The 21,923-nt window shown below is 38.9% G+C and overlaps 1 protein-coding gene across 4 annotated transcripts in view; it reads right to left on the reverse strand.

Annotated features, from left to right (window-relative positions):
• Nucleotides 1-17,585, reverse strand: part of unc5db (unc-5 netrin receptor Db) — a 258,492-nt gene extending 240,907 nt beyond the window's left edge. For all 4 annotated transcript variants that reach the window (XR_008569990.1, XM_054772926.1, XM_054772927.1 and 1 more), the window contains exon 1: nt 17,254-17,585. Coding sequence is in view for 3 of the 4 variants with exons in the window: in XM_054772926.1 (XP_054628901.1) it covers nt 17,254-17,335 (82 nt within the window). In the remaining variant the exon portion in view is untranslated. The remainder of the gene's footprint in view (nt 1-17,253) is intronic.
• Between the last annotated feature and the right edge of the window lie 4,338 nt (nt 17,586-21,923).

Below are 21,923 nucleotides of genomic sequence, written 5' to 3' on the forward strand. Positions count from 1 at the left end.
TTTTTACTCCATCCGCCTCGAAGGCCACCATCAGAATCTCATTTGATCATATTTACATTCACTACGGCTTCAAACTACAGACACACTAAAAGGCAATTACTACTCAAGTATCCGTCTGCAAAAGAGAACCGTACAAGGCGTCCTTGCAAAGCTGTAGTGGCTTTGTATCCGGGCTGTGGCTGACATATAAGATCTTGTCTGGCCCTATGATCATTGTTTGGTGCATTTACAAGACCTCATTATGACAAACATGACGTTTCAAGGAGGCAGTCCCAAAAAAGTAACATTTACATGTTCTCCTCTGATTTTGTATCAACATTTGCAATAAAAGTGATAAAAAATAGAAGTGTTGCAATTTATTTGAATCAGCTCCAAGACCCCTCTCTCTTTATTTGCATTGTTCACTGCCAAGGAAGCTATCAAGCTCAATACACGATCCAGGTTTAAATTATGCCTCATACACCTATTAACTGCACTGAAAGTATAAAACGTAAACTGTAGTTAGTCACCACTATTGATTAAAAATGTAAGATGATCAATGAACAGATGGAATCGGAGTCACAGTGTAGAAGTTCAATTTAAGTTTCACTTCTGCATTTCCCAACAACTATGGTGAGTTCAAGAACCTCAGAAGAAAAGGCAAAAAGTAACGCTTGATGAAAAAGTATTATGAGTGAAATAAAAAGACAAACATGTACAAATGGTGGGCTTTTTAACAGTGGTACATGTATGCTAATAATGTATGATGAACTGATTACAGACACAAAAACTACATGCTGCTAACAAGTGAAGCAGCGCATCACATTGTAATTTAAGCAATAGCAGTCCATGGGGATTATAAGGAATGACATGGATTCAAGGTTTTATCCTTTAATTTAATGTAATCCATTTGAGTTCTTATGCTTGTCTTTATATTTGCCATATCATTCCATACTTCTCCTGGCCTCTTCTCCTGCAGCTAGACAAAAATATTTCCAGATACCAATGAAGTGCAACAAAAATGTCAGGAAATGCTTTTTGAACTTTTTTTTTGTCTTGAATTACAATTCTCCTTCCCATACTGCCCTGAGGGCTACTCATTACTCAAGAACGCACAGTGCTGATGAATGACTTCAATTTATTCTGCACAATCTGCACATACAGCAGGCGTCCATTGAGCACCATCGATGTTGCTGTTACTCTTAGTTTTTATTTGTTGCATTTTTAGTGCATTTTTAGTGAATAACCACCAGCGTTACACACATCACAATGTTTGTTCGATCTGTGTATTAATTAGTTTGGAAGGTTGACAGCTCTAAAAAAATGATCTGGCATTGATCATGCTGAATTCCAAATTTAAACTGCCTAGTTTTGACAGTGCATAAATTAGTGTTATTGCTTATTAACCATACTGAAACATACGGCACATAAAAGTGCTTCTCCTGCTCCAACTTCCAGCATCTTTCTGTACTTACAGCTTGTCGAGTACCCCTGATCCGAAAGTGAATGATGTTAAAAGCTTTTCAGTGTTGGGAGGTGATTTTTGTTACTTTGCAGGGGATCGTTGGCTTGAAGCCCGAATATGGATTTCACATGAGTAGAGAGGGGGTATCGTGAGGAAAGCTTTCACTCAGTATGCCTCCCTCTGGTCAGAACACAATATTAAACTGCAAATATAAAAGACCAAAAAAGAGTCTTTTCTTGTACACAAGTCACTGGACATAATATTTCAATCACATGAAGCAGAGCCCCTAAAGTCGAACATCCCTGACGCCCGCTAGCTTATAATTCAACCAACTTTTAATGTTGTGACTTTCCCAACGTATTGGTGTTCAATACACACAGCATAACGTCACGCACAAAACATGGAGGTGGTGTACGTGTTAATCTCGTGTCACATCGTGTCTTTGTCTCACGTCTTCAATGAAGGTAAAAGTAACAATTTAAAAGTCAATTTACCCCTTTCATTCATCATATATATGTATTTAGAATTGTTTTATTCATGCAAAACTATAATTGCAAAACTATAAAAACCTGTTTTGTGTTAACATTGTTGAGACCTGTGGCATAACTGTGTTAGTTAGCGAAGAACTACAGTGAACTGCTGATTACATTATAAACGGGTGACAGGGCTGATTTCTAGTTCCTGTTTAGCAAGCTAATAGGCTGCTAACAAGGATATTTTTTTAATACAAATATGTTAAAAAACACAGTTTCACTCAAAAGTGGATTAACATGACAAGACACGCACCATATTGTACGCTAACCGGAAAATAATGCAAACTTTGGCATAAATTATCTATGTTAACCAAAAAATACACTATGCGGGGTGTACACTAACCAAGGCTCTACTGTACTTACAACAACGTGTTTGTTATAACAAGTTGTTATAATAAGTTTGTTATAACAACGTGCCCAAGATTAAGCCAAGGTTATTGTCAGACGTAAAGGATTTCATATGTTGTACAGGAACACATTGCTTTCTCAAATGATTCCAGCCAGCTTCATGATGAAGGTTTTTTGATGATGTCGTTACAGTTCATCCCTGGGATCAATTATTATTTATTTTACCATTATTTCCTATGGGAGAATTTGTTTTAAAATGCAAAGAAATCACAGGAGTCCCAGAATGGATTGTGTTCTGCCTTGGAGGTCACCAGATTGCAGCAGTATGCAGTCAGGGCCAGCAAGGCCCCCTCTGCTGGCCTAACCATTACCAGAAGCACTGACCTACATTTAAAATTTCATTTTGCAGCATGTTTTGTGGCTGCGCTGCTTCCAGTAGTGTATGTGTATGTTTTGTCCAATTAGATTTCAGCTGATATGTGTTGCCATATCAGTGTAATCTGCCAAGGGCCTTCGGAATCAGGAGTGTTGGCCACTGTCACATACTCACTATTAGCCATGAGGGTTGTTTTTTTAGCCAATCAGACTTCATATTCGCCCCTCAGGGCCAGCTAGCCGGCCCACAGTGACCTCAGCACGTTTCCATCCTCTGATTGGTTGATCAGCGCAAACCTTTTACAAGCCATGTTACGCCCACAATGGCAGACTGAGGAGGAGGAATTGACATCTCTGGTGAGTAGATGTCCATCCATCCATCCATTTTCTATACCGCTTCTCCTCATTACGGGTATGCTGGAGCCTATCCCAGCTCACTGCGGGCGACAGGCGGGGTACACCCTGGACTGGTCCCCAGCCAATCGCAGGGCACATATAGACAAACAACCATTCACACTCACATTCTTTACTGAAAAGGATGAATAATTTTGTCATGTTACTAAGTAAATATTGATTTTGAATTGCTTCAGATGATGTTGAAGGCCCAGAAACCAAATGCACCGCCTGCCACTGCTAAAATGTATGTTTTTGAATGCCATAACTGACGGGAACATTGAATCAAGCAGGCACTGTGGAGATGCACAACACATTGTTGCATAATTGTTATAAATTCTAAGGCATATGCAGTTTAGAAAATAAAAAAAGTAACAAAAGAAGCATTTTCCTTGGATGTTGTGTAGGCACAAGCCATAGCAAATCAGTAAAGAGGCAGCTTTGTCCACAAGGTTGAGATGAGTAAACATCAGTTTCCATAGAAGGAAAAGTAATCCACTGGGGTGTTGACCCTGGAGAACTATGAGATTGTATCAAAAGCCAAAAAGGACTTTCAGCAGAGAAATTTTCAAGCATAAAAAGTAGTCTGTGGGAGTATGCCTCAGGCAGATGAGGAACTGATGAGTTACAGAAGCTGCCCACCAAGACGAAACAAAGAGTACAATTCAAATATATACTAAATGCTGAGGACATTATGAGTTTTTCATCACTTTCTACCCAAAAACATCACTGTGAGTGCTACAGAGGTTACCTCGTTTCCCCATCCATAACTCGTCTTCTCCTAAGGCACTGCATGCTGTAAACAAATGTCGGATGTCTCTATTGTGGTGACGGGTGGTTCTATTCATTTGTCAATCCAAGTTGACGCTTGCAGTGAGTAATGTTATATGAGAGATACGGCCCATTCTACTGACAGAACATATGCAAAATAGGCTATAAAGCAGAAAGGCGAATAGGAAGGTGCCTTTGCGGAAAACAAAATCAGCAAAATTTCCAGAATAGAAAATGAAAGTGTGCAACATTTTCCAAATGTGAGTGACCATTTAACACCCTTGCTTGAAGTGATTAGTGGCCTCTGTCACAGCCCACTGCTATCAAATTTAATGTTACAGTTCTCATAAATTGTGTTACTTATCTCCGTTTTTGTCCCTACATGTGAAGAAGAACAGACGTCTCCCGGTCTCAGAGTTTTGTACTATTTTGTCATTTTTCCTGTACATAGATTTTGACCATAATTATAGATCTGGTTGCTGACACCACTGGCTTGAATACCATCTAGCATAAAGAACTAACTCATCAAAAAAAATTGTTATGACCGCCAATAATAGCTGGCAAGGCAAGATACTGTCGCTAACGGCTGAACCTCAAAGTTATTGACTACCACCGAATGGACATAAAAAATGCTTCTGTCATCCCGGGTGCAGGAGGAGGTAGAAGAAAGCCAGAAACCAGGTACTCTTTGAACGCCAGGAGAAGGGAGAATTCAGTAAATAACAAGGAGCTAAATAAGAAAACAAAAAATAAAAACATGATGACATGATTAACTTCACAAAATGTCAAGGAACTGAAGAACAATAAGTCTTCACTTTGTAAACAAATTGCTGAGTTGGCAGAAAATGGATGCTTTACAGAAGCAAAAGAAAAATATCATCCATCCATCCATCCATCCATCCATCCATCTTCTACCGCGGGGGCAGCAGCCTAAGCAGGGAATCCCCAGATTTTCCTCTCCCCGTCCAGCTTCTCCCGGCGGATCCCGAGGCGTTCCCAGGCCAGTTGGGAGGCATAGTCTCTCCAACGTGTCCTGGGTTTTCCCCGAGGCCTTCTACCAGTCGGACTTGCCCTGAACACCTCCCCAGGGAGGCGTCCGGGAGGCATCCTGACCAGATGCCCAAGCCAACTCATCTGGCTCCTCTCAATGTGGAGGAGTAGCGATTCTACTCCGAGTCTCTCCTGGATGACAGTGCTTCTCATCTTATCTCTGAGGGAGAGCCCAGCCACCATACGGAGAAAACTCATTTCGGCCGCTTGTACCCGTAATCTTGTCCTTTCGGTCACTACCCAAAGCTCATGACCATAGGTCAATAAAGAAAAATATCATTATAAATTATAAGTAAAGAAAAATATCATTATAACGCAAATGATGTGCAGAATAGATGAATTGGAACGAAGCACACAAGAGATGATGGTGACTGGACTTCACATTACACACAGGCCTTGTCCAGTCAGTGGCAATTCAAAATGTTCAGTGCAAGTTTGAGGTGCAAGCGCCCTCTTTTCTTTGTCGATGTAATTAAATAGGTGACAAAGAATTTGACTGAGTCAAGTCAATGTCGACTGAGTCGAAATGAGCCGATATGTGTGGCTTTTACCTCGTATGTAATGAAACTAATACATGTTTAGGTGAATATATAATGCAGGGAGGAGCACCTTCAAATGTCACTGACAATGACCAATGACCCATTACTTACCACAAAAACGACTGTGTACTCATTTAGTGAATGAAATGACCAATTAATAAGACTCAATTTACGTTTAACCCTTTTTTCATCTCAGGAGAGCATAGAACACGTCTGACGCCACCACTGCGTCCTCCAAGCGAAGACTGCCGGAGAAGTCATCATTTCCAACCACCTCTGCAGCTACCAACTTTGCTGACATTCTCGGCTCAATAAACAAAAAACTCTTGAGCTTTGACGCCAGACTATCACTCGTTGAAATTCTGCACAAATAATTTCAAAAGCCGCGTGGGTCGAAACTTAGCCAGCAACAGGTAGCCGCACTAGCTTTCCAGAACGACAAACTCCCCGACACGGTCAAATCTCTCCCTGGGGGCTTGGGAAAGACTGAATGAAAAAAAAAAAAAATCTCTGAGAAACTGTTATTGATTTAAAAACTTGTACCACGAGAAACAACAGTCACCGCAGGGATATCTGAAAAGTCAGACAAAGGCCCAGAGGCTGCCATTGAAGATGTCTTCCACAAGCAGCTGAAGTGGAAGACGTGCTTGCCGCCAAAGACACCATGTGGCAGCAACAACGACACCACCTTTGTGTTTTTCCAAGAGTTATTTCTTGAATGTTTCTCACTTTAAATGTATGTTTTTGCTTTTGATCACGGCTGCAATATAGAACCAAAGAAACCTGCAAGTGCCAGCATTTTGATAAAGAGAATCATGATTGAATTGATTGAAGAAATAACATGAAGGTGTTGTGTTGTCAGTTGTCGTGTCTTTGGCAACAATCAAATCCCCGATGACTGTTCATTCATTCATTCTGTTCATTAATCATTTATATATAGAATTGTTTTATGCATGCAAAACTATAATTGTAAAACTATATAAAGGTGTTGTGTTAACAATTTGCCATAACTGTGTTAGTTAGCGAAAAACGACAGAGTCAACCGCTGAAGACATCATAGTTGAGCTGACTTCCAGTTCTTGTTTCCATGTATTAGCAAGCGCCTAACAAGGACATTTTGTGATAAAAATCCATTAAGAACACAGCTGGACTCACGCAGCATATTAATAACACGACAAGACATGTGGTATATATAAAAAATGGAAGCAAAAAAAATGGAAACAGAGGCAAAATGTTGGCGTAAATTTTCAACATTAACCAAAAAACATGCTAACTGGGGCGTACACTAACCGGGGTTTCACTATATAGCAAAGACTATTTTTGGCTTAAGAAAATGACACACTTGCGATTGTATATGTCTGATACAGACAACTGGCCTGGAACTCGACCCCATCAAACACCTTTGGGATCTTCTTGCCTTTTAAAAGGGGCAGATCTTTGAATCACTCTTGTATTGGACCTTGTTTATTTGCTGCAGCCCTTTTTGCCACCCTTTGGTCAAAGGGACAGGCCAATGACTCACATCTACCCAAGGCCATGAGTCCCTCCACATAGGGAAGGACACAGCATGCTGGAATGGGCACCGGGAACACCATTCATCACAACTTGTCCGGAAGCGCTGTAGTGTCTCAGCAGGCGTGCCGGTGCACCATGGATGAAAGGACGACATGTTCGAACAGCTACCCCAAGGCCATGAGAGTAGGTGCGCAATAGCCAAGAACCATGTGACTTGGCATATCAAAGGCTGTAGATCAGACTTTTAAGGATGCGACTATCAGTTATTTTCTTCGACGATTAATTGGACGCTTGCTGTTTTGATTAATCGAGTAATCATTATGAACTAACAGTTAGTCGTTTGGTCCGCAACATATCAGAAAAGAGGCAAAATCTGCACTTTATTTTTGCTAAGAGTCTCAAATCAGGTCTGCAGTGTTAACAAGTTTTGTTTGTTTTTAAAATGAAAAAAATAAAAGACTAAAGCAAATTATATAATTTGAAAGTTTGCATTGCAATTTTCTAAACTTTTCAGTTATATTCGGAAGAACAACCCCACATGCAGTCAAATCAAGTTTGTTGTAAGAGTATTCTTAAATGTTTTTCAACAAAATAAGGAAAATAAAAAGTGTATGCTGTCAATTATTTAAAATTAAAATATATATATATATATATATAGGCCAAAATCGGAATTGTTTGGTCAGGCTTTTTAAAGACCGGTGTGCGCCCAGAAAATTGTAATCGGTGCACCCCGAATATTAAACCCTAGTAATATTAACAGTGTACGACTATTGCGTTTTGGTAATTTGACCCATCTGTGATGAATGCCAACTTATTTTTGAAATGGGCTTTATATATACATTTGAGCACAACGGATTCTTGGTTAGCATCATTAATCCGTTCCAGAAGGTCCAACTCAAACCAAAATGTACTCTAACCGAATACATTTTTCCCAAAAGAAATTATGTAAATCAAATTAATCAGCGCTAGAAATCCAAAAATGTTAACACAAAACACATTTTTATAGTTTTACATTTATAGTTTTACATCCTGAAAACAATTCAAAATGCATATAAATACTTATAAATGACAAATGAAAGGGATAAATGAACTTTTAAGGTTACTTTTACTTTAATTGCAGACATGATTGTTGGCAGCAAGGTCAATATGGGGGCCACCTTCATGTTTTCCCATGAGTTAATCATAGTAAAACTTTGTAGATAATAGCCATGAGTATTTCTCACCTCAAGTCTGTGCTTTTCTTTTGAACTTTGCTGCAAAATAAGCCAAAATGGAGCCAAAGAAAGTTGCAAGTGCCAGCCTTTTGATAAAGAAGGTGAGAAACACTATTGAATTCAAGAAATTACTCATGGCAAAACAGGAAGGTGGTGTCTATGTTGATCACGCTGCCACATCGTATCTTTGGCAATAATCACGTCTTCATTAAAGGTAAAAGTAACCTTAAATATTCATTTATCCTATTTTTCCATCATTTATATGCATTTAATCTTTAAAAATGGAACACATTTAGTGCAGTATTTGTCCACCACCTTTGTTGGGAGCAAGGTCTCTGGCCTGTGTAAACACTGGCAGTGGTGCAAAAATATATTTTTTTAAAGTTTTTCCCTGCGGCAGCGTACTACTGCAGCTCCTTTGTATAACAATGAACCAGGATTTTTTATATGAATATATATTTTGCTTCTGTTACACAAAGTAAGAATTTCACATTTTCCACTTGCCACTCCACAATTTTCTCGCCAACAAAATGCACAAAGTGGATACACTATCTGCAACAGTGAACAATTTGGTCCTATTCCAAATTAGAAATGTTCAGCTTCCAGTTCATGTGAAGGAATGAAAAGAACATGGTACAGATGAAACTGTCTTGCTATATTCCATCATCGTCATCCAAGAGAAAGTAGGCTGTGTAATTAACTCTCCTAAATGCCATCTTAAAGTCTGCGTCAGTCCCATTAGGAAACAGCAGTTGTCAGTGTAATGAGGATGCAGCAAAACAATCATGTAAGCAGTTTATATATTGGTTAAAAGAGCATTAGTATCTGTCGAGTTGCTGGAAAATAAGATATTTTAATACCATATCTCTTGTCCTTTGCTGTAAAGATTTACAGATATGAGTGAGAATAGAATAGCTGGATAATAATGTGTGTACCATTGAGCCACACAGCCAGACGACCCAAATGAGCACCAGGGGTGAGTGAAGACTACATTAGGACTTATAGAGAGGAAAATGATTAATCCACTCATTGAGATGTAAAGGGTACAGCCTGAAGCCAGAAAAGGCATAACTCATAAACTGTACAAGTCCAGGCGCCAAATCCCACATGAGAACTAGTCCAATATGAAAGTGGACTTTACTTATATTACCATCATTATTACTGTATATCACTTCTGAATGTATGGCCATTGGTTTCATTTAAATGTAAATCTGGGCACTGAACTGCACACATTGTCACCCATGGCAGCTGCACGTCGATTCAGTCTGCCAACGCTACTGACAATATAGAACTGCTTTACTGTCTGGACTCAGGAAAACCCTGTTAGGTTTTCCCAGAAATAATGCAACAATTCCAAGCATATTTTTTCCAGTCTGTCCTTTCATACCAAAGAAAAATAATACAGTACACAGCTACAATCTGCGTTCCAAATACAGTTGACTATACTTGCTATATATAGTAAGATGCAAGATGTAAGATGTAAGATGTGGTACTTGAATGGAAAGTTTCTGATATGATGTCAACGCGAACAAAAAAAAAAGAAAAAGTACAAAATCCACTAATTCCACAAGCCAATGTTTTCTCTCGTATATCATGTTTGCAATACCCTGCAATGCATGACTGCCAATTACGAGCAACTTCAATAATCCTTAAAATAAATATGAGCTAATCTCCACACCTCACTCATTTTCTTTCTCCGTCCACAATACAAACCTCCACTGAAGCAAACAATGAATAAACTAACATTCAACTACCAATTACAGTGGAACCTTGGCTCGTGTCATGAATCTGTTCCAAAAAAAAACTAAATGTACCCTAACCAAATCAATTTTCGCCATCAGAAATAATCTACAGTAAATGTGTTCCAGAAAGCCAAAAATGTTAACATAAAACACGTTTTTATAGTTTTACAATTATAGCTTTACATGCAGAAAACAATTCTAAATGCATATAAATGATGAATGAAAGGGATAAATGAGCATTTAAGGTCACTTTTACCTTCAAGAAGGATGTGATTGTTGCCAAAGACACAATGTGGCAGCGAAGCAAGAGAAGCACTGCATTTTGTGTTTTGCCATGAGTTATTTCATGAATTGAATAGTGTTTCTCATTCAAGTCTCTGCTTTTGTTTTGATCACGGCTGCAAAATAGCCCAGAAGTCAAAACACATTTTCAGCACACATCAAACTTCCGGCCTTGAAAAGCCTGTCTAAAAGTGGTAATAAAACACGGGTGTCAAAAAAAATAGATAACATTAATAACGCTAACATAAGTGTAAAAAGTAAAATTTGGAGTTTAAAAAAGTTAGAATTGAAAACAAAATGGAATTTAGGAAAAAATAAAGTGGAATTTGAGAAAAAATAAAACAGATTTCATAGGGCCCTACATGTGTAAATAGATACGGTATCCCTCGCCATTTCGCACTTCAAATTTTGCGGTTTCACTCTGTCACAGTTTTTCAAAAATATAGTAAAATCATGCTGTTTCGTGGTTGAATGCGGTGAAAAATATGCATATTTAAGCAAACTTTACGTTTTTTATTTGCCTAAATAAATCATTTTCAAGAACAAATTAAGTAAAGACAAGGAAGACGTTGCGACTGTATGTAGTACTCTACACTGGTCACTAGGTGTCAGTAATGTTACTGTAATGTTTGGTGGGACACACAAGCACCAGACTTCATTGCCGGAACAACATGGTTTTACTGCAGATTTGGATGATGTCACGGCAGGCACCATAATCCCTAACACGGGCTACTACAACGGCCGTAAACCACGCCAAGCTAAAAGTCAACTCTGAACCCCCAACGCCACTTCCTGTCCGCACCCCACTCAGCTTCCCTAGCACCGGAAAACATTTATAGTAACACACACCAACATGATTGTTACAGTATTTATGTCTTAAATGGCTTATTTTCTCTTTTTATGTCTACTATATTGAGTAACATGGGTGTAAAGGTGACTATGGGGGTGTTATTTCAGGCCTAGCGGGCTCTAATAATATTAAAAACCTTATTTAGAAGGTCGTAAACAGGTTTTCTATGCTGTAACAATTTCTATGCTGCTGTTGCCATGTTTCCTTAAGTTACACAGGAAGAGCCCCATTCGTGACCCACTGCGCCAGTCTCATTGTCAACCCACAACCATGCAAACATTACCATCGATCCTTGAGAGTTTAAATCTCTCCTGAGTGCAGGCAAGCTTTGTGACTCCCGTAACAGCCAAGCTGCTGTGCGGTTCATCGAGTCAATGTGTGCGTGTCACCTGCTAGATTTGTGGCCTTTCAGATGGCTGTGACAAGCAGACAAATGGCAACACAAGAGGTGTTCTGTTTTGTACAAGGAGTTTGTAGGGGTGGCCAAAATGTTGCTGTGATTCTTGCAGACAGCAAATGAATGTTCAAGGTTCAATAAGAAGCTTTTAAGTGCATCGAAGGATGGCGACAGAACACTTTATTTGAGAAATCACTGATGGGATGTGCTGTGCTGTTACTCAAAAGTCAATCATGTTCTTCCACCACACAGCAAACAACATATCTGCTGTAAATTCTGGAACAACAGTAGAATATGAAACTGTCTAATAAAAAAGAAACACAGACAAAAATATAATCTGGAATACCTGTACACCCAAGTTTCAAAGGGCTTTAAGTTTTAGATTTTGTCTAAAGAAGTAAATATGGCTTCAGAAGTAGTTAGCACAGCCCAAATGATGCAGTACTATAAGCACAGCCCCAACAATTAATCAATTCATCAACTATTTTGGTATTGAATTCATCGTTTTTTTGATTAAACTGATTCAAAATGTAAATATCTTCTGATTTCAGCCTCTCAAATGTGAATATTTTTACATTTCCTTCATCATCCAGGACATTCACACACATCAGCTTTGACTTTGGAAAACAGTGATGGACATTTTTCCCTCTTTTCTGATATGTTGCAGACCAAATCACTAACTGTGTTTGGTTCATATTGACTTGTCCCGTCTAGGGCCTAACCGATTACTCAGTTAATGAAAGCAACAAGCTTCAGATTAATTGTCTAAAAAGATACTCGTTAGTTGCAGTCCCATCTGTATGCCGAAGTGCCTTTAGTTTTAGATATTGTCAAAGAAGTAAATATGTCTCAGTCTTTGTCCAGATGCTGTTAGCACTGCCCAAACCATCTGCAAATTATAAAATTAATATAAATGCAGCTTTCACTTTTAAAAGACTAAGTAAGACTTATCAAATACAGTAATCCCTCGTTTATCGTGGTTAACTGGCCGTGAATTACCGTTTGCGACCTTCTAAATACAGTTTTTAACATTATTAGAGTCTTCTAGGCATGAAATAACACCCCCATAGTCACCTTCACGCTACACAGTATTAGTAGACACAAGAACAGAAAGCAAACCATTGAAGACATAAATAAGACTCACACGGCTCGTGTGTGTAGGAGAAGCGGTATAGAAAATGGATGGATGGATGCTCGTGTGTGTTGCTGTAAGCAGAGTGAAGGGTAGACCAGTAGCCTATGTTAGGGATTATTATGCCTGTTGTGAGATAATTTAAACCTGCAATAAAAGCCTTTTGTTCCGGGGGTCAAGGCTGGTGCTTGTGTGTCTCACCAAACATTACAGTAATATTACTGACACCTAGGGACCAGTGAAGAATACTACATATCATCACAACGACTTTGAATGAGCCGTCTCAATGCCTTATATTTGCATTTTGCTTCATTTTAATGCTTGGAAATGCTTAATTTGGGTAAAAAAATATGTAAAATTACCTTTAATATTCATATTCTTTGACTAATTAGAGGCAGAATTCAACCACAAAACAGCATGATTTAATAATTAATATATTTGAAAAACTGTGATAAGAGTGAAAACATGAAAATTGTGCATTATATCAGTGTGCAGCACTAACAGAGAGCAAATTTGTCAAGCATGGCGGTGGCACAACATGGTCTTGGACTATAACATGAATTCCACATGTGCAGTGATTCTGTCCTGTTTGTAACTGGGCTGTGATAGGGACCCCAAACACACCTTCAAGGTAAGGAAGCTGAAGGTGATGGAAGAATGTCATCCTCCATGTCATGTCATCATGAAGGAGTGGAAGAGGATTTCAGTACCAATCTGTGCAGCTCTGGTGAATTCCATGCCCAAGAAGATTAAGGCAGTGCTAGATAACAATGGGGCGCTGACGATACAGGAACAACTTGGGCATACTGACTTTGAGCGAGCCTTGTGTCAAAAGTAGATATTTTTATGGACCGTTATTCACCATCCACAGGTGGTCCCGGGACGTGAGCTCTCCGAACACAATGGAGTTCTGCCCCGATGCGCATACACAGACACAGGTGAGCAGACTCCCACCAGCGGACAGGGAGTGTGTCAGAAAACAGTAGATCAATCTGACTGCTGTCATCAAAAGACACATGTGAACCACCATGATTCCTCTGTGTGTGCCTGTGTCTATATGGCCCCTCCACCCAAAGAGCAGCAAACCTAGGTGAAACAGTGCACAGTACAGGCTACACAACAAAAGGGCAGGTTTTCAAACACAATAACTCTAAACATGTGACTCTCGCCACACAAAACATCCATTTGCAACTGTATTCCCTAGGCATAATTGTTCTGCCACAAAGCTGGTTTGTCCTTTAGTGGATTTAACAGGAGGACCAGCTACTGCATTGACACATCAAATGAGTGAGATGACATCAATGTAAAACAAAATAAGTCCATATTACTTGTAGATATGGTCCATACCATAATCCCTCGCCACTTCACACTTCAAAATTATTAATACATCATGCGTTTTCGTGGTACGGCCAAAAAAATGCATATTTAACCAAATATTACATATTTTTACATAATAAAATAAAATAAAATAAAATAAAAATGGCTAAACAAAGTAAAATACAAATATAAGGCATTCAGAAGACACATTCAAAGACACTGTGATGATGTATAGTATTCTACACTGGCCACTAGGTGTCAGTAATGTTACTGTAATGTTTGGCGAGACACACAAGCACCAGACTTGATCGGCGGAACAAGAGGCTTTTATTGCAGGTTTGAATGATCTCACAACAGGAACAATAATCCCTAACAAGGGCTACTGTTGTGGATGTAACCCACACCAAGTTGAAACTCATCACTTCCTGTTTGCCTCTCACTCACACATTTACAACAACACACACGAGCATGCGCACGAGCCTTAAACGTCTTATTTTCTCTTATTATGTCTACTATATTGGGCAATATGAGTGCAAAGGTGACGATAGGGTGTTAGTTCATGTCTAAAGGGCTCTAATAATGTAAAAAAAAATGCATTTTGAAGTTCGTAAACAGGTTTTCTGTGCTCTATGAAAACATTCCATTTATAAATAAGGAAATTCACTTATCACAGTTGGGTCAGGAACCCATTACCTGCGATAAACGAGGGATTACTGTAGTGGTGTTGGGGCATTATGGCAGGCAGATGAACACCGACGCAAATGTGCACATATGCATGCACGCATCATTGCCAACTGGAATGCGCTCATTCCTGGACAGTTACATTTGATAACTACCACCTTTCATAACAGAAAGTAGGGGTGTGGCAAAATATCGACACTAAACTATCACAATATTTAACCCTATGATGGATTGTCGATTGTTTTTTTTTTCATTACTATTACAATATACCCGTTACAAACGTTTTCCACCGTTTCCACCTCAGTGAGTCAACATTTTACATGTCATCCAGGAGGAGCTTCTCGCGAGAGCAGCAGAAAATTGGGCGGAAGTCACGGAAGAAGAAGAAGAAATGAAAGCAGAAGAAGACTCGGGCATCAAAGTTAAATGGAAATCTAGTTGAAATCAATCAGCATAGTTGAAATCAAAAGTGTGGACTCACTTTTGCTATTATAGCATGGATGAGATAACACTGTACTTTACAGGATGCAAGAAGTGTCTCACAAAAATACGACACACACACACACACACACACGGGTGGCATGACAAAGCCACCTCCTCGTGTAGAACACTGTGCCAAGTCAGTGAAATGTTGATTTTTCTATTTAAATGTCTCAATGTTGTGTTATTCAGTCAAGAGACGTGTGTTTAGTTTAAGTCTTTTATTGTCAACACTGTGCTCAACTTCATCCCCGCCTCTTTCCGGTAATTATGTCACTACCACAAAACTACACTAAATAATTATTTTTGTTATGCTTCTGCTTTATAGAGTTCATCTACTTAATAGACATGAGATGTTGTCGTTTCTGATGACTTTAAAATAGTGTCAATGTTTGTCAGGCACCTAAAATAAAATCCTGTTTTACACTTGCCCTAAAACAGTCACTGTTTTTGCACTACTGTAATTTACTGGTTAAAATATGAAGCAAAATATCCACCCATTTTCAAAACCGCTTATCCTCATTAGGGTCACAGTATAAGCTGGAGCCTATCCCAGCTGAAGGCTGCAAAATATAAACTATTACATTTTTGGTTTCGTTTCACCCTATCACCGTATTGAGATATTATCGTTACCATGAGCCATGCATCGTATCAATCAAATTGTATCGTATCGTGAGGTATGCAGCAAAAGAAAGACTCCAAAATTATCCACAAAGTCATCCATCCATCCATTTTCTATCATGTGAAATTTAATTCATACAACTGTGACCGAAACAAAGTCGAGGAGAAATTGTAAATGGAGAGACAGCAATGGCAAGCTGTTGTATACGGCAAATAAGATAAGTCTATTTAGTTTGTGTGTAGATCTGAGACGTGTCCTCCTAATATAGGAAATGGTTGTGTACTGCATCATCATACATATCATAAACTACAACATAACTGAGTATGAATGCGTACCAAAGCTTGCTATCATAACGGCACCTGTGCCAACGTAACCTAAAAAGCAATCGGTGCCTCATTTCAGGGCTAAATTAATACAGACTTATCCACCTGCAACAAGTGCTTGAAGGTGATCGTGTGCAAGTAACGTCGCCGACACACTTCACGCCAACACACAATGCTTCCTCATTATCCACCAATCATGGTCACTGTTACACTAACTTCATTTTGCTCAATGACTACTCAAGTCTTGCGTGAATAGTAAACACTGTTGCAAAGGTAGTCTAACAATTGCCACAATTGTTGACTTTGCACATTCCCTGTGTTAATAATGATGATGATAATTATGAGCATTTTCTTGTGGCTTTTATTTCATATTTGTTCAATTATCACTTAATAATCATTTTATTTATAATTCTGAAGTATTTAAATTACTATTCCATTCACCTTGAATGTCAAAAAATGTTTAAAAATAAAAAGGCATTGTTTTTGGACACAATTTGAATGTTTTTCATTTGTTAAGGACCGGTTAGGTTTGGTAAGCAGCAGCAGTACCAATTTGGCAGTGGTATGGGACAACATACAAATGATACCTAACCAACAGATTCATAATTTGAATCAACACCAAATGGTAAGCACATCCTTCATGCACCTGCATGACATACAGACATAATTAGTATGTTTGAATTGTTAAGATTGTTTGGTTACAAAATAAGGAAACACCACACATGCATCGTGCGATGTTCACAAGAGAAAAAAATATATACCTAAGTGACCTCGAATGTAGTTCTTGAGAAAATTCTGCTCTGAACAAAAAAAAAAACAAGCAAACAAAAAAACTTGGGTACTATATGAACGAACTATACAGCCCAGTTTCCTCAAGGACAACCACTGGATGGATAAAAAGATTCTCGCACTGATTCCGTTAATTTCCCCCAGAAAAAATGCCTGTTGCACAGACTTATTAATGATGTATAAGGACTCGGTTAAAATTGACTATTAGCATCGATTTGAGTGCGGGGATGTGGAGGAGACAAACTTGGCAGTGTTGAGACGGCGTCACAAATCAAAAGCTCAAACTGAGACACGAGCCTAATAAAAGATGGTGATAGACACAAAACTACTGCACAAATATGACGTGAACACGTTATAATTGCAGCCCCCCAACATGCGTGAAGCATGTTTGCATCCAATTAATTTTGCATAACAACGGGGCTAATGCTTCAAAGCAACCACAATGATCCTTCTTACCTTTGGAGGTGACAGATGTGCAACAAACAAGAAGTAGAAGACCAGCCGTGGTAAAGTGACGCCCTTTCGTTAGCGCACCCATACCGACTCGTAGTAGTGGTCCCCGGTCGGACGATCTTTGCTGTCTACTTTGGCCGCCTCCTCCGCGGTGCACCAGCACAGACCCGGGAAGTCCTCTCTGGAAAGCCGTGAAGGGAACAGTTTGTGGCTTTGGGACAAGAGGATGGAGCTCGAGGGTTTCGTTACTGGAGGAAAGGGAAGACGCATCTTCGCTTCTCGCTGTGAGCACAGGCGATCAAGGCACGCGCTCAGAGTTCCTCCCCTCAGCTCCAACAGCCCGAACCCCCCTCATGCTTACCAACAGCAGGGTGAGGGAGGAGGAGAGGAGGTACCATAGAGTAGACAAGTGGACCTAATCTATAACAGATGTGATAAGCAGTTGTTGGACAAATTAATTTTTACAAATTCAAAGTTACTTTTCCCAAAATATAATTGAATTCATGACTGAATAAGTTTTTTTCATAAATGTAAATAGTTACCAGGGGAAGTAATTATGGCATTACTTTTGTGAAAAACCTTCAAATATGCAAAATAGTGTAGTGTGAGAGATGTTTCATGAGATTAGGGCTGAGGGCAGAGGTATTTAGCATCCTGTGTAGTAGTAACAGTGAGCGGCTGCGACTGAAGCATCATCTAGAACAGGGGTCACCAACGTGGTGCCAGCGGGCACCAGGTAGCCCCCCACGACCACATGAGGTGCCCGCAAGAATGCTTTTCATTCAGGTTTTCAGTTAAAAATGTGACAACACTAGAAAGAAAAGTATTCTGAAAGATAAAATGTGAGTTGTGGATACCAGCATTTTGCGAATGTTTTGGTAAAACAAGCACATTTGATCTGTTTGGGTTGAAATAAGGTATGAAAATCATTTCTACAAAAATGAGTAGCTTGTGGCCATTTTCATTTTCTAAAAGGAGCTCTCGCAAGAAAAAACATTGGTGACCCCTGACCTAGATAGTTGATATCGATGCACAATAACGCATCCAATCATGGTACATGGGGTACAATGTATGGCAACGTTTCTTGTTTTGGTCCTTATTTTTTTTAACAATACTGAACCTCACAGTGTCTGCCGAGAAAAACTCTGGATTTGTTAATATTCCAATTGAATAAAATAATTTCTTGAAAATGAAATCAGTGCCACCGAGTCAATGACTTAATTCCTCATGTATGGTTGTTAAGTAAGGTTAAATAGGTGAGATAATGTTGCACATTTCTTATGACACAGTCAAAAAAAAAAAGCTCAGTTTTATCTGTCCATACACAAACGAGGCAATGTGGAGTTTTGCAAAGTCTTCACCCTGGCCACAGTAGTCCAAAAGCTCCATTTTTAAGGACAAAAACCCAGATGTAAAGCCATATGCATGTGTGTTGGATTGTTATATGTGATTTATTGCTTCTATTACATTTGACCGTTACAATGTATACTGTATGTAAAATGCAGGATAATAATGGGCTTTTTGGACGTTGCAAACTGTCACCAACCCTTCTTTTCTTCCTGTTGGCAAACAACATAACGGAGCATTATCCCCACCGACCCAATAGAGTGGGGAAAATAAGTACATTCAACAAAAATATAAATGCAACGCTTTTGTTTTTGCTTTCATGAGCAGGACTTATGTGCACAAAATGTCTATTTCTTTCAAATATTGCTCACACATCTGTGTAAATCTGTGTTAGTGAGCACGTTTCCTTTGCCAAGACAATCCATCTACCTCACAAGTGTGGCGTATCAAAATGCTGATTAGACTGCATGATTATTGCACTGGTGTGCCTTAGGATGGACAATAAAGGGCCACTCCAAAATGTGCAGAAACATTTAACAGCTGTGCTTAAAAAGTATGGACTGTGCACATCTTTGTTAGGGTGTAAAGGTACAAAATCATTCAATTTCCCCTCTATGACTACCAGCAAGACACCAATTCTAAAATGAGTTGGTCTGCGCTTGCCTGACACATCTGTTTGTGTCTATTTGGAAGACCTTTTCAGTTTTTGGAATCTCTCCTCTGCAGTTGACTCTTCTGCTTCCAGAGATGCAACGGACAACAACAACATTACATCCAATATTATTCATACAACCATCTTTGTAGAAGTAAATACATTAATAGTAATGTTATATTGCTGTCATCATAGCAATATCGCTGTTATTGATACAATACTACGTACTGTAGTTATTTTCCACCATCCGCTGAACCCATCCATCCTGTTTTCTTACTCTCTCTACATTCTGTCCCGCTACTCTGTCTCTCCATCTCAAACCAACTGGTGGTGAGAGAGTCTGTGGAAAGTATCTACAGAAACGACTCATGAAAAATATTTGCAACATCTACTTATGGAAAACTATGCTAAATAAATGTCAAATTCCAAATAATATGCAGTGGCAAAACTATACTAAATAAATGTCAAATTCTAAATAATATGCAGTGGAACCTTGGTTAGCGTTTGCGTGTTTTTTGGTTAAAGTACAATATTTTTGCAAGATTTTTGCCTCAATTTGTGTACATTTTCTGGCTAGCAAACAAAATGGCTCAAGTCCTGTCACATTATTAATACACTGTGTGAGTCCAACTGTGTTTATAATGTATTTTCATGACAACATGCCCTTGTTAGCAGCTTGCTAACACTGTACATGGAAAAAGTTTGCCAAATTGGCGATTCTGTCACTAAGTCTGGCAACTTTCCAAACCCTCTTGGCGACATATTTTCTCAAAAGCGACTATGGACAAATCAAGCGACTTTTTCTGGTATTTGGAGACTTAAAAGTGAAAGCACGTATTGATCTGCCGTTTCTGTTCTCACTGAGCAGCAGCGGGTGCTGGGTCTCTTGCTTGTCTTACTTGTTTCTTACTTGTCAGTGTGTCAGAATGTGTGATGGGAGAACGTTGTGTGATAAATTAAACAATTAGTACGGATCCAAGTCCTGATGTACAGTAGTACCTCGCATAACATAAACCTCCTTTTACATAAATTCCACTGAACATAAGGAATTTATGTACATTTTTCGCATCGTATTACGTAAGGAATTCCATATAACGTACAGCGTCAAGTCGGTGCAAGCAACAGAGAGACTAACAGAGTACACTTGGTGACGCCTTCTGGCTTCACGCTCTCATTAGCTGATTATCGGGGCACCGCCTACGTTCTCATCTCATTGGCTGATGATCGGGCACCGCCTATGTTCTTATCTCATTGGCTGACTTATCCAGTGCGTCCACGTTTGTGTGTGAGCTCCCTTCCTCATCTTAGTCGCCCTCAAACTAGTTTGAACGCATTGAAATCTCTTCTTAATTTGTTTACTTTTATTTGTGTTAAAATTACCGTAGTAACGGGCCCTAAACCAAGTGTAAGTGGTAAGAAAAAAGGGAAAAGTTGTCGATGAAACAGGAAGTTATGCAGAAATTCTGATGCTTCATGCTGTCATTGGCTGATTATCGGAGCACCGCCTACGCTCTCATCTCATTGGCTGACTAATCCAGCGCGTCGGTGTGTTTATGAGAGAGATGCTGCTCTGTTCCTCATCGTAGTCGCCCTTAAACTAGTTTTTCCTCGCATTGAAATCTCATTTTAATTTGTTTACTTTTCTTTGTGTTCAAATTACCATAGTCATGGGCCCTAAACCAAGTGTAAGTGAGAAGAAAAAAAGGGAAAAGTTGTCGATCGAAACAAAGCAGGAAATGATCCAGAAGCATGACGGTGGTATGAAATTAAGTGATGTTGCTAGACTATACGGCCGTTCCCCATTGACAATTATACATTATTTACCTTATTTTATATTGAAATGTTACTTTACTATGTTTATGCTGTTTTCTTATATTTTCCCACCATATTTGGTGGATTTTGAATATTTTGAAGTGCCAAAGGTGTGAGTTTGGGAAGATCTTGGAACGGATTAGGCTATTTACATGTATTTTACGCTTCGTATAACATAAAATCCCTATAACATAAAGGTTCTTGGAACGGATTACTTACGTTGTAGGGGCGTCTACTGTATTACTATAATGCCTAGACTTTGAGAGGCGCGGGCCGGGAAACATTATTAAAGTCATTTTATTTTGATGAAGTAATGGCCAATTTTAAATTAACAAACCAAAAATCAAGTTTATTTGTAGTTCTAAATATAATTAAGGTCTTTTAACTCACTGTTTTCTCTCTCCTAGGAGGTTATCCTTTTTCCTTTTTTGTTACATCATATGCAAATAATTATTAATTATTATTAATAATTTTTAATGAATAATTAAGACATTTATAAAACTAGAGTCCTACGAAGAACAAACAACCTCATCAAGGACAGCACACATCCACAACACTCATTATTCACACTCCTACCGTCAGGCAGACGCCACAGTATTCTTACTGAGGAGTTGGCAACATTGCATGGAAACAGGAACCGCAAGTCATCTCCGTCGCCTGTCGATGATTTTATCAGTGGTTGACTCTGTAGTTCTTTGCCAACTAACACAGTTACGCCACAAGTCTAAAACATGTTAACACATTTTTATAGTTTTACAATCATAGTTTTACATGCATAAAACAATTCCAAATGCATATAAATGACAAATTAAAACATGAACATTTAAGGTTACTTTTACCTTCAATGAAGATGTGAATGTTG

This window comes from Dunckerocampus dactyliophorus, chromosome 4 (genome assembly GCF_027744805.1).
Source record: "Dunckerocampus dactyliophorus isolate RoL2022-P2 chromosome 4, RoL_Ddac_1.1, whole genome shotgun sequence".
Classification (NCBI taxonomy): domain Eukaryota; kingdom Metazoa; phylum Chordata; class Actinopteri; order Syngnathiformes; family Syngnathidae; genus Dunckerocampus; species Dunckerocampus dactyliophorus.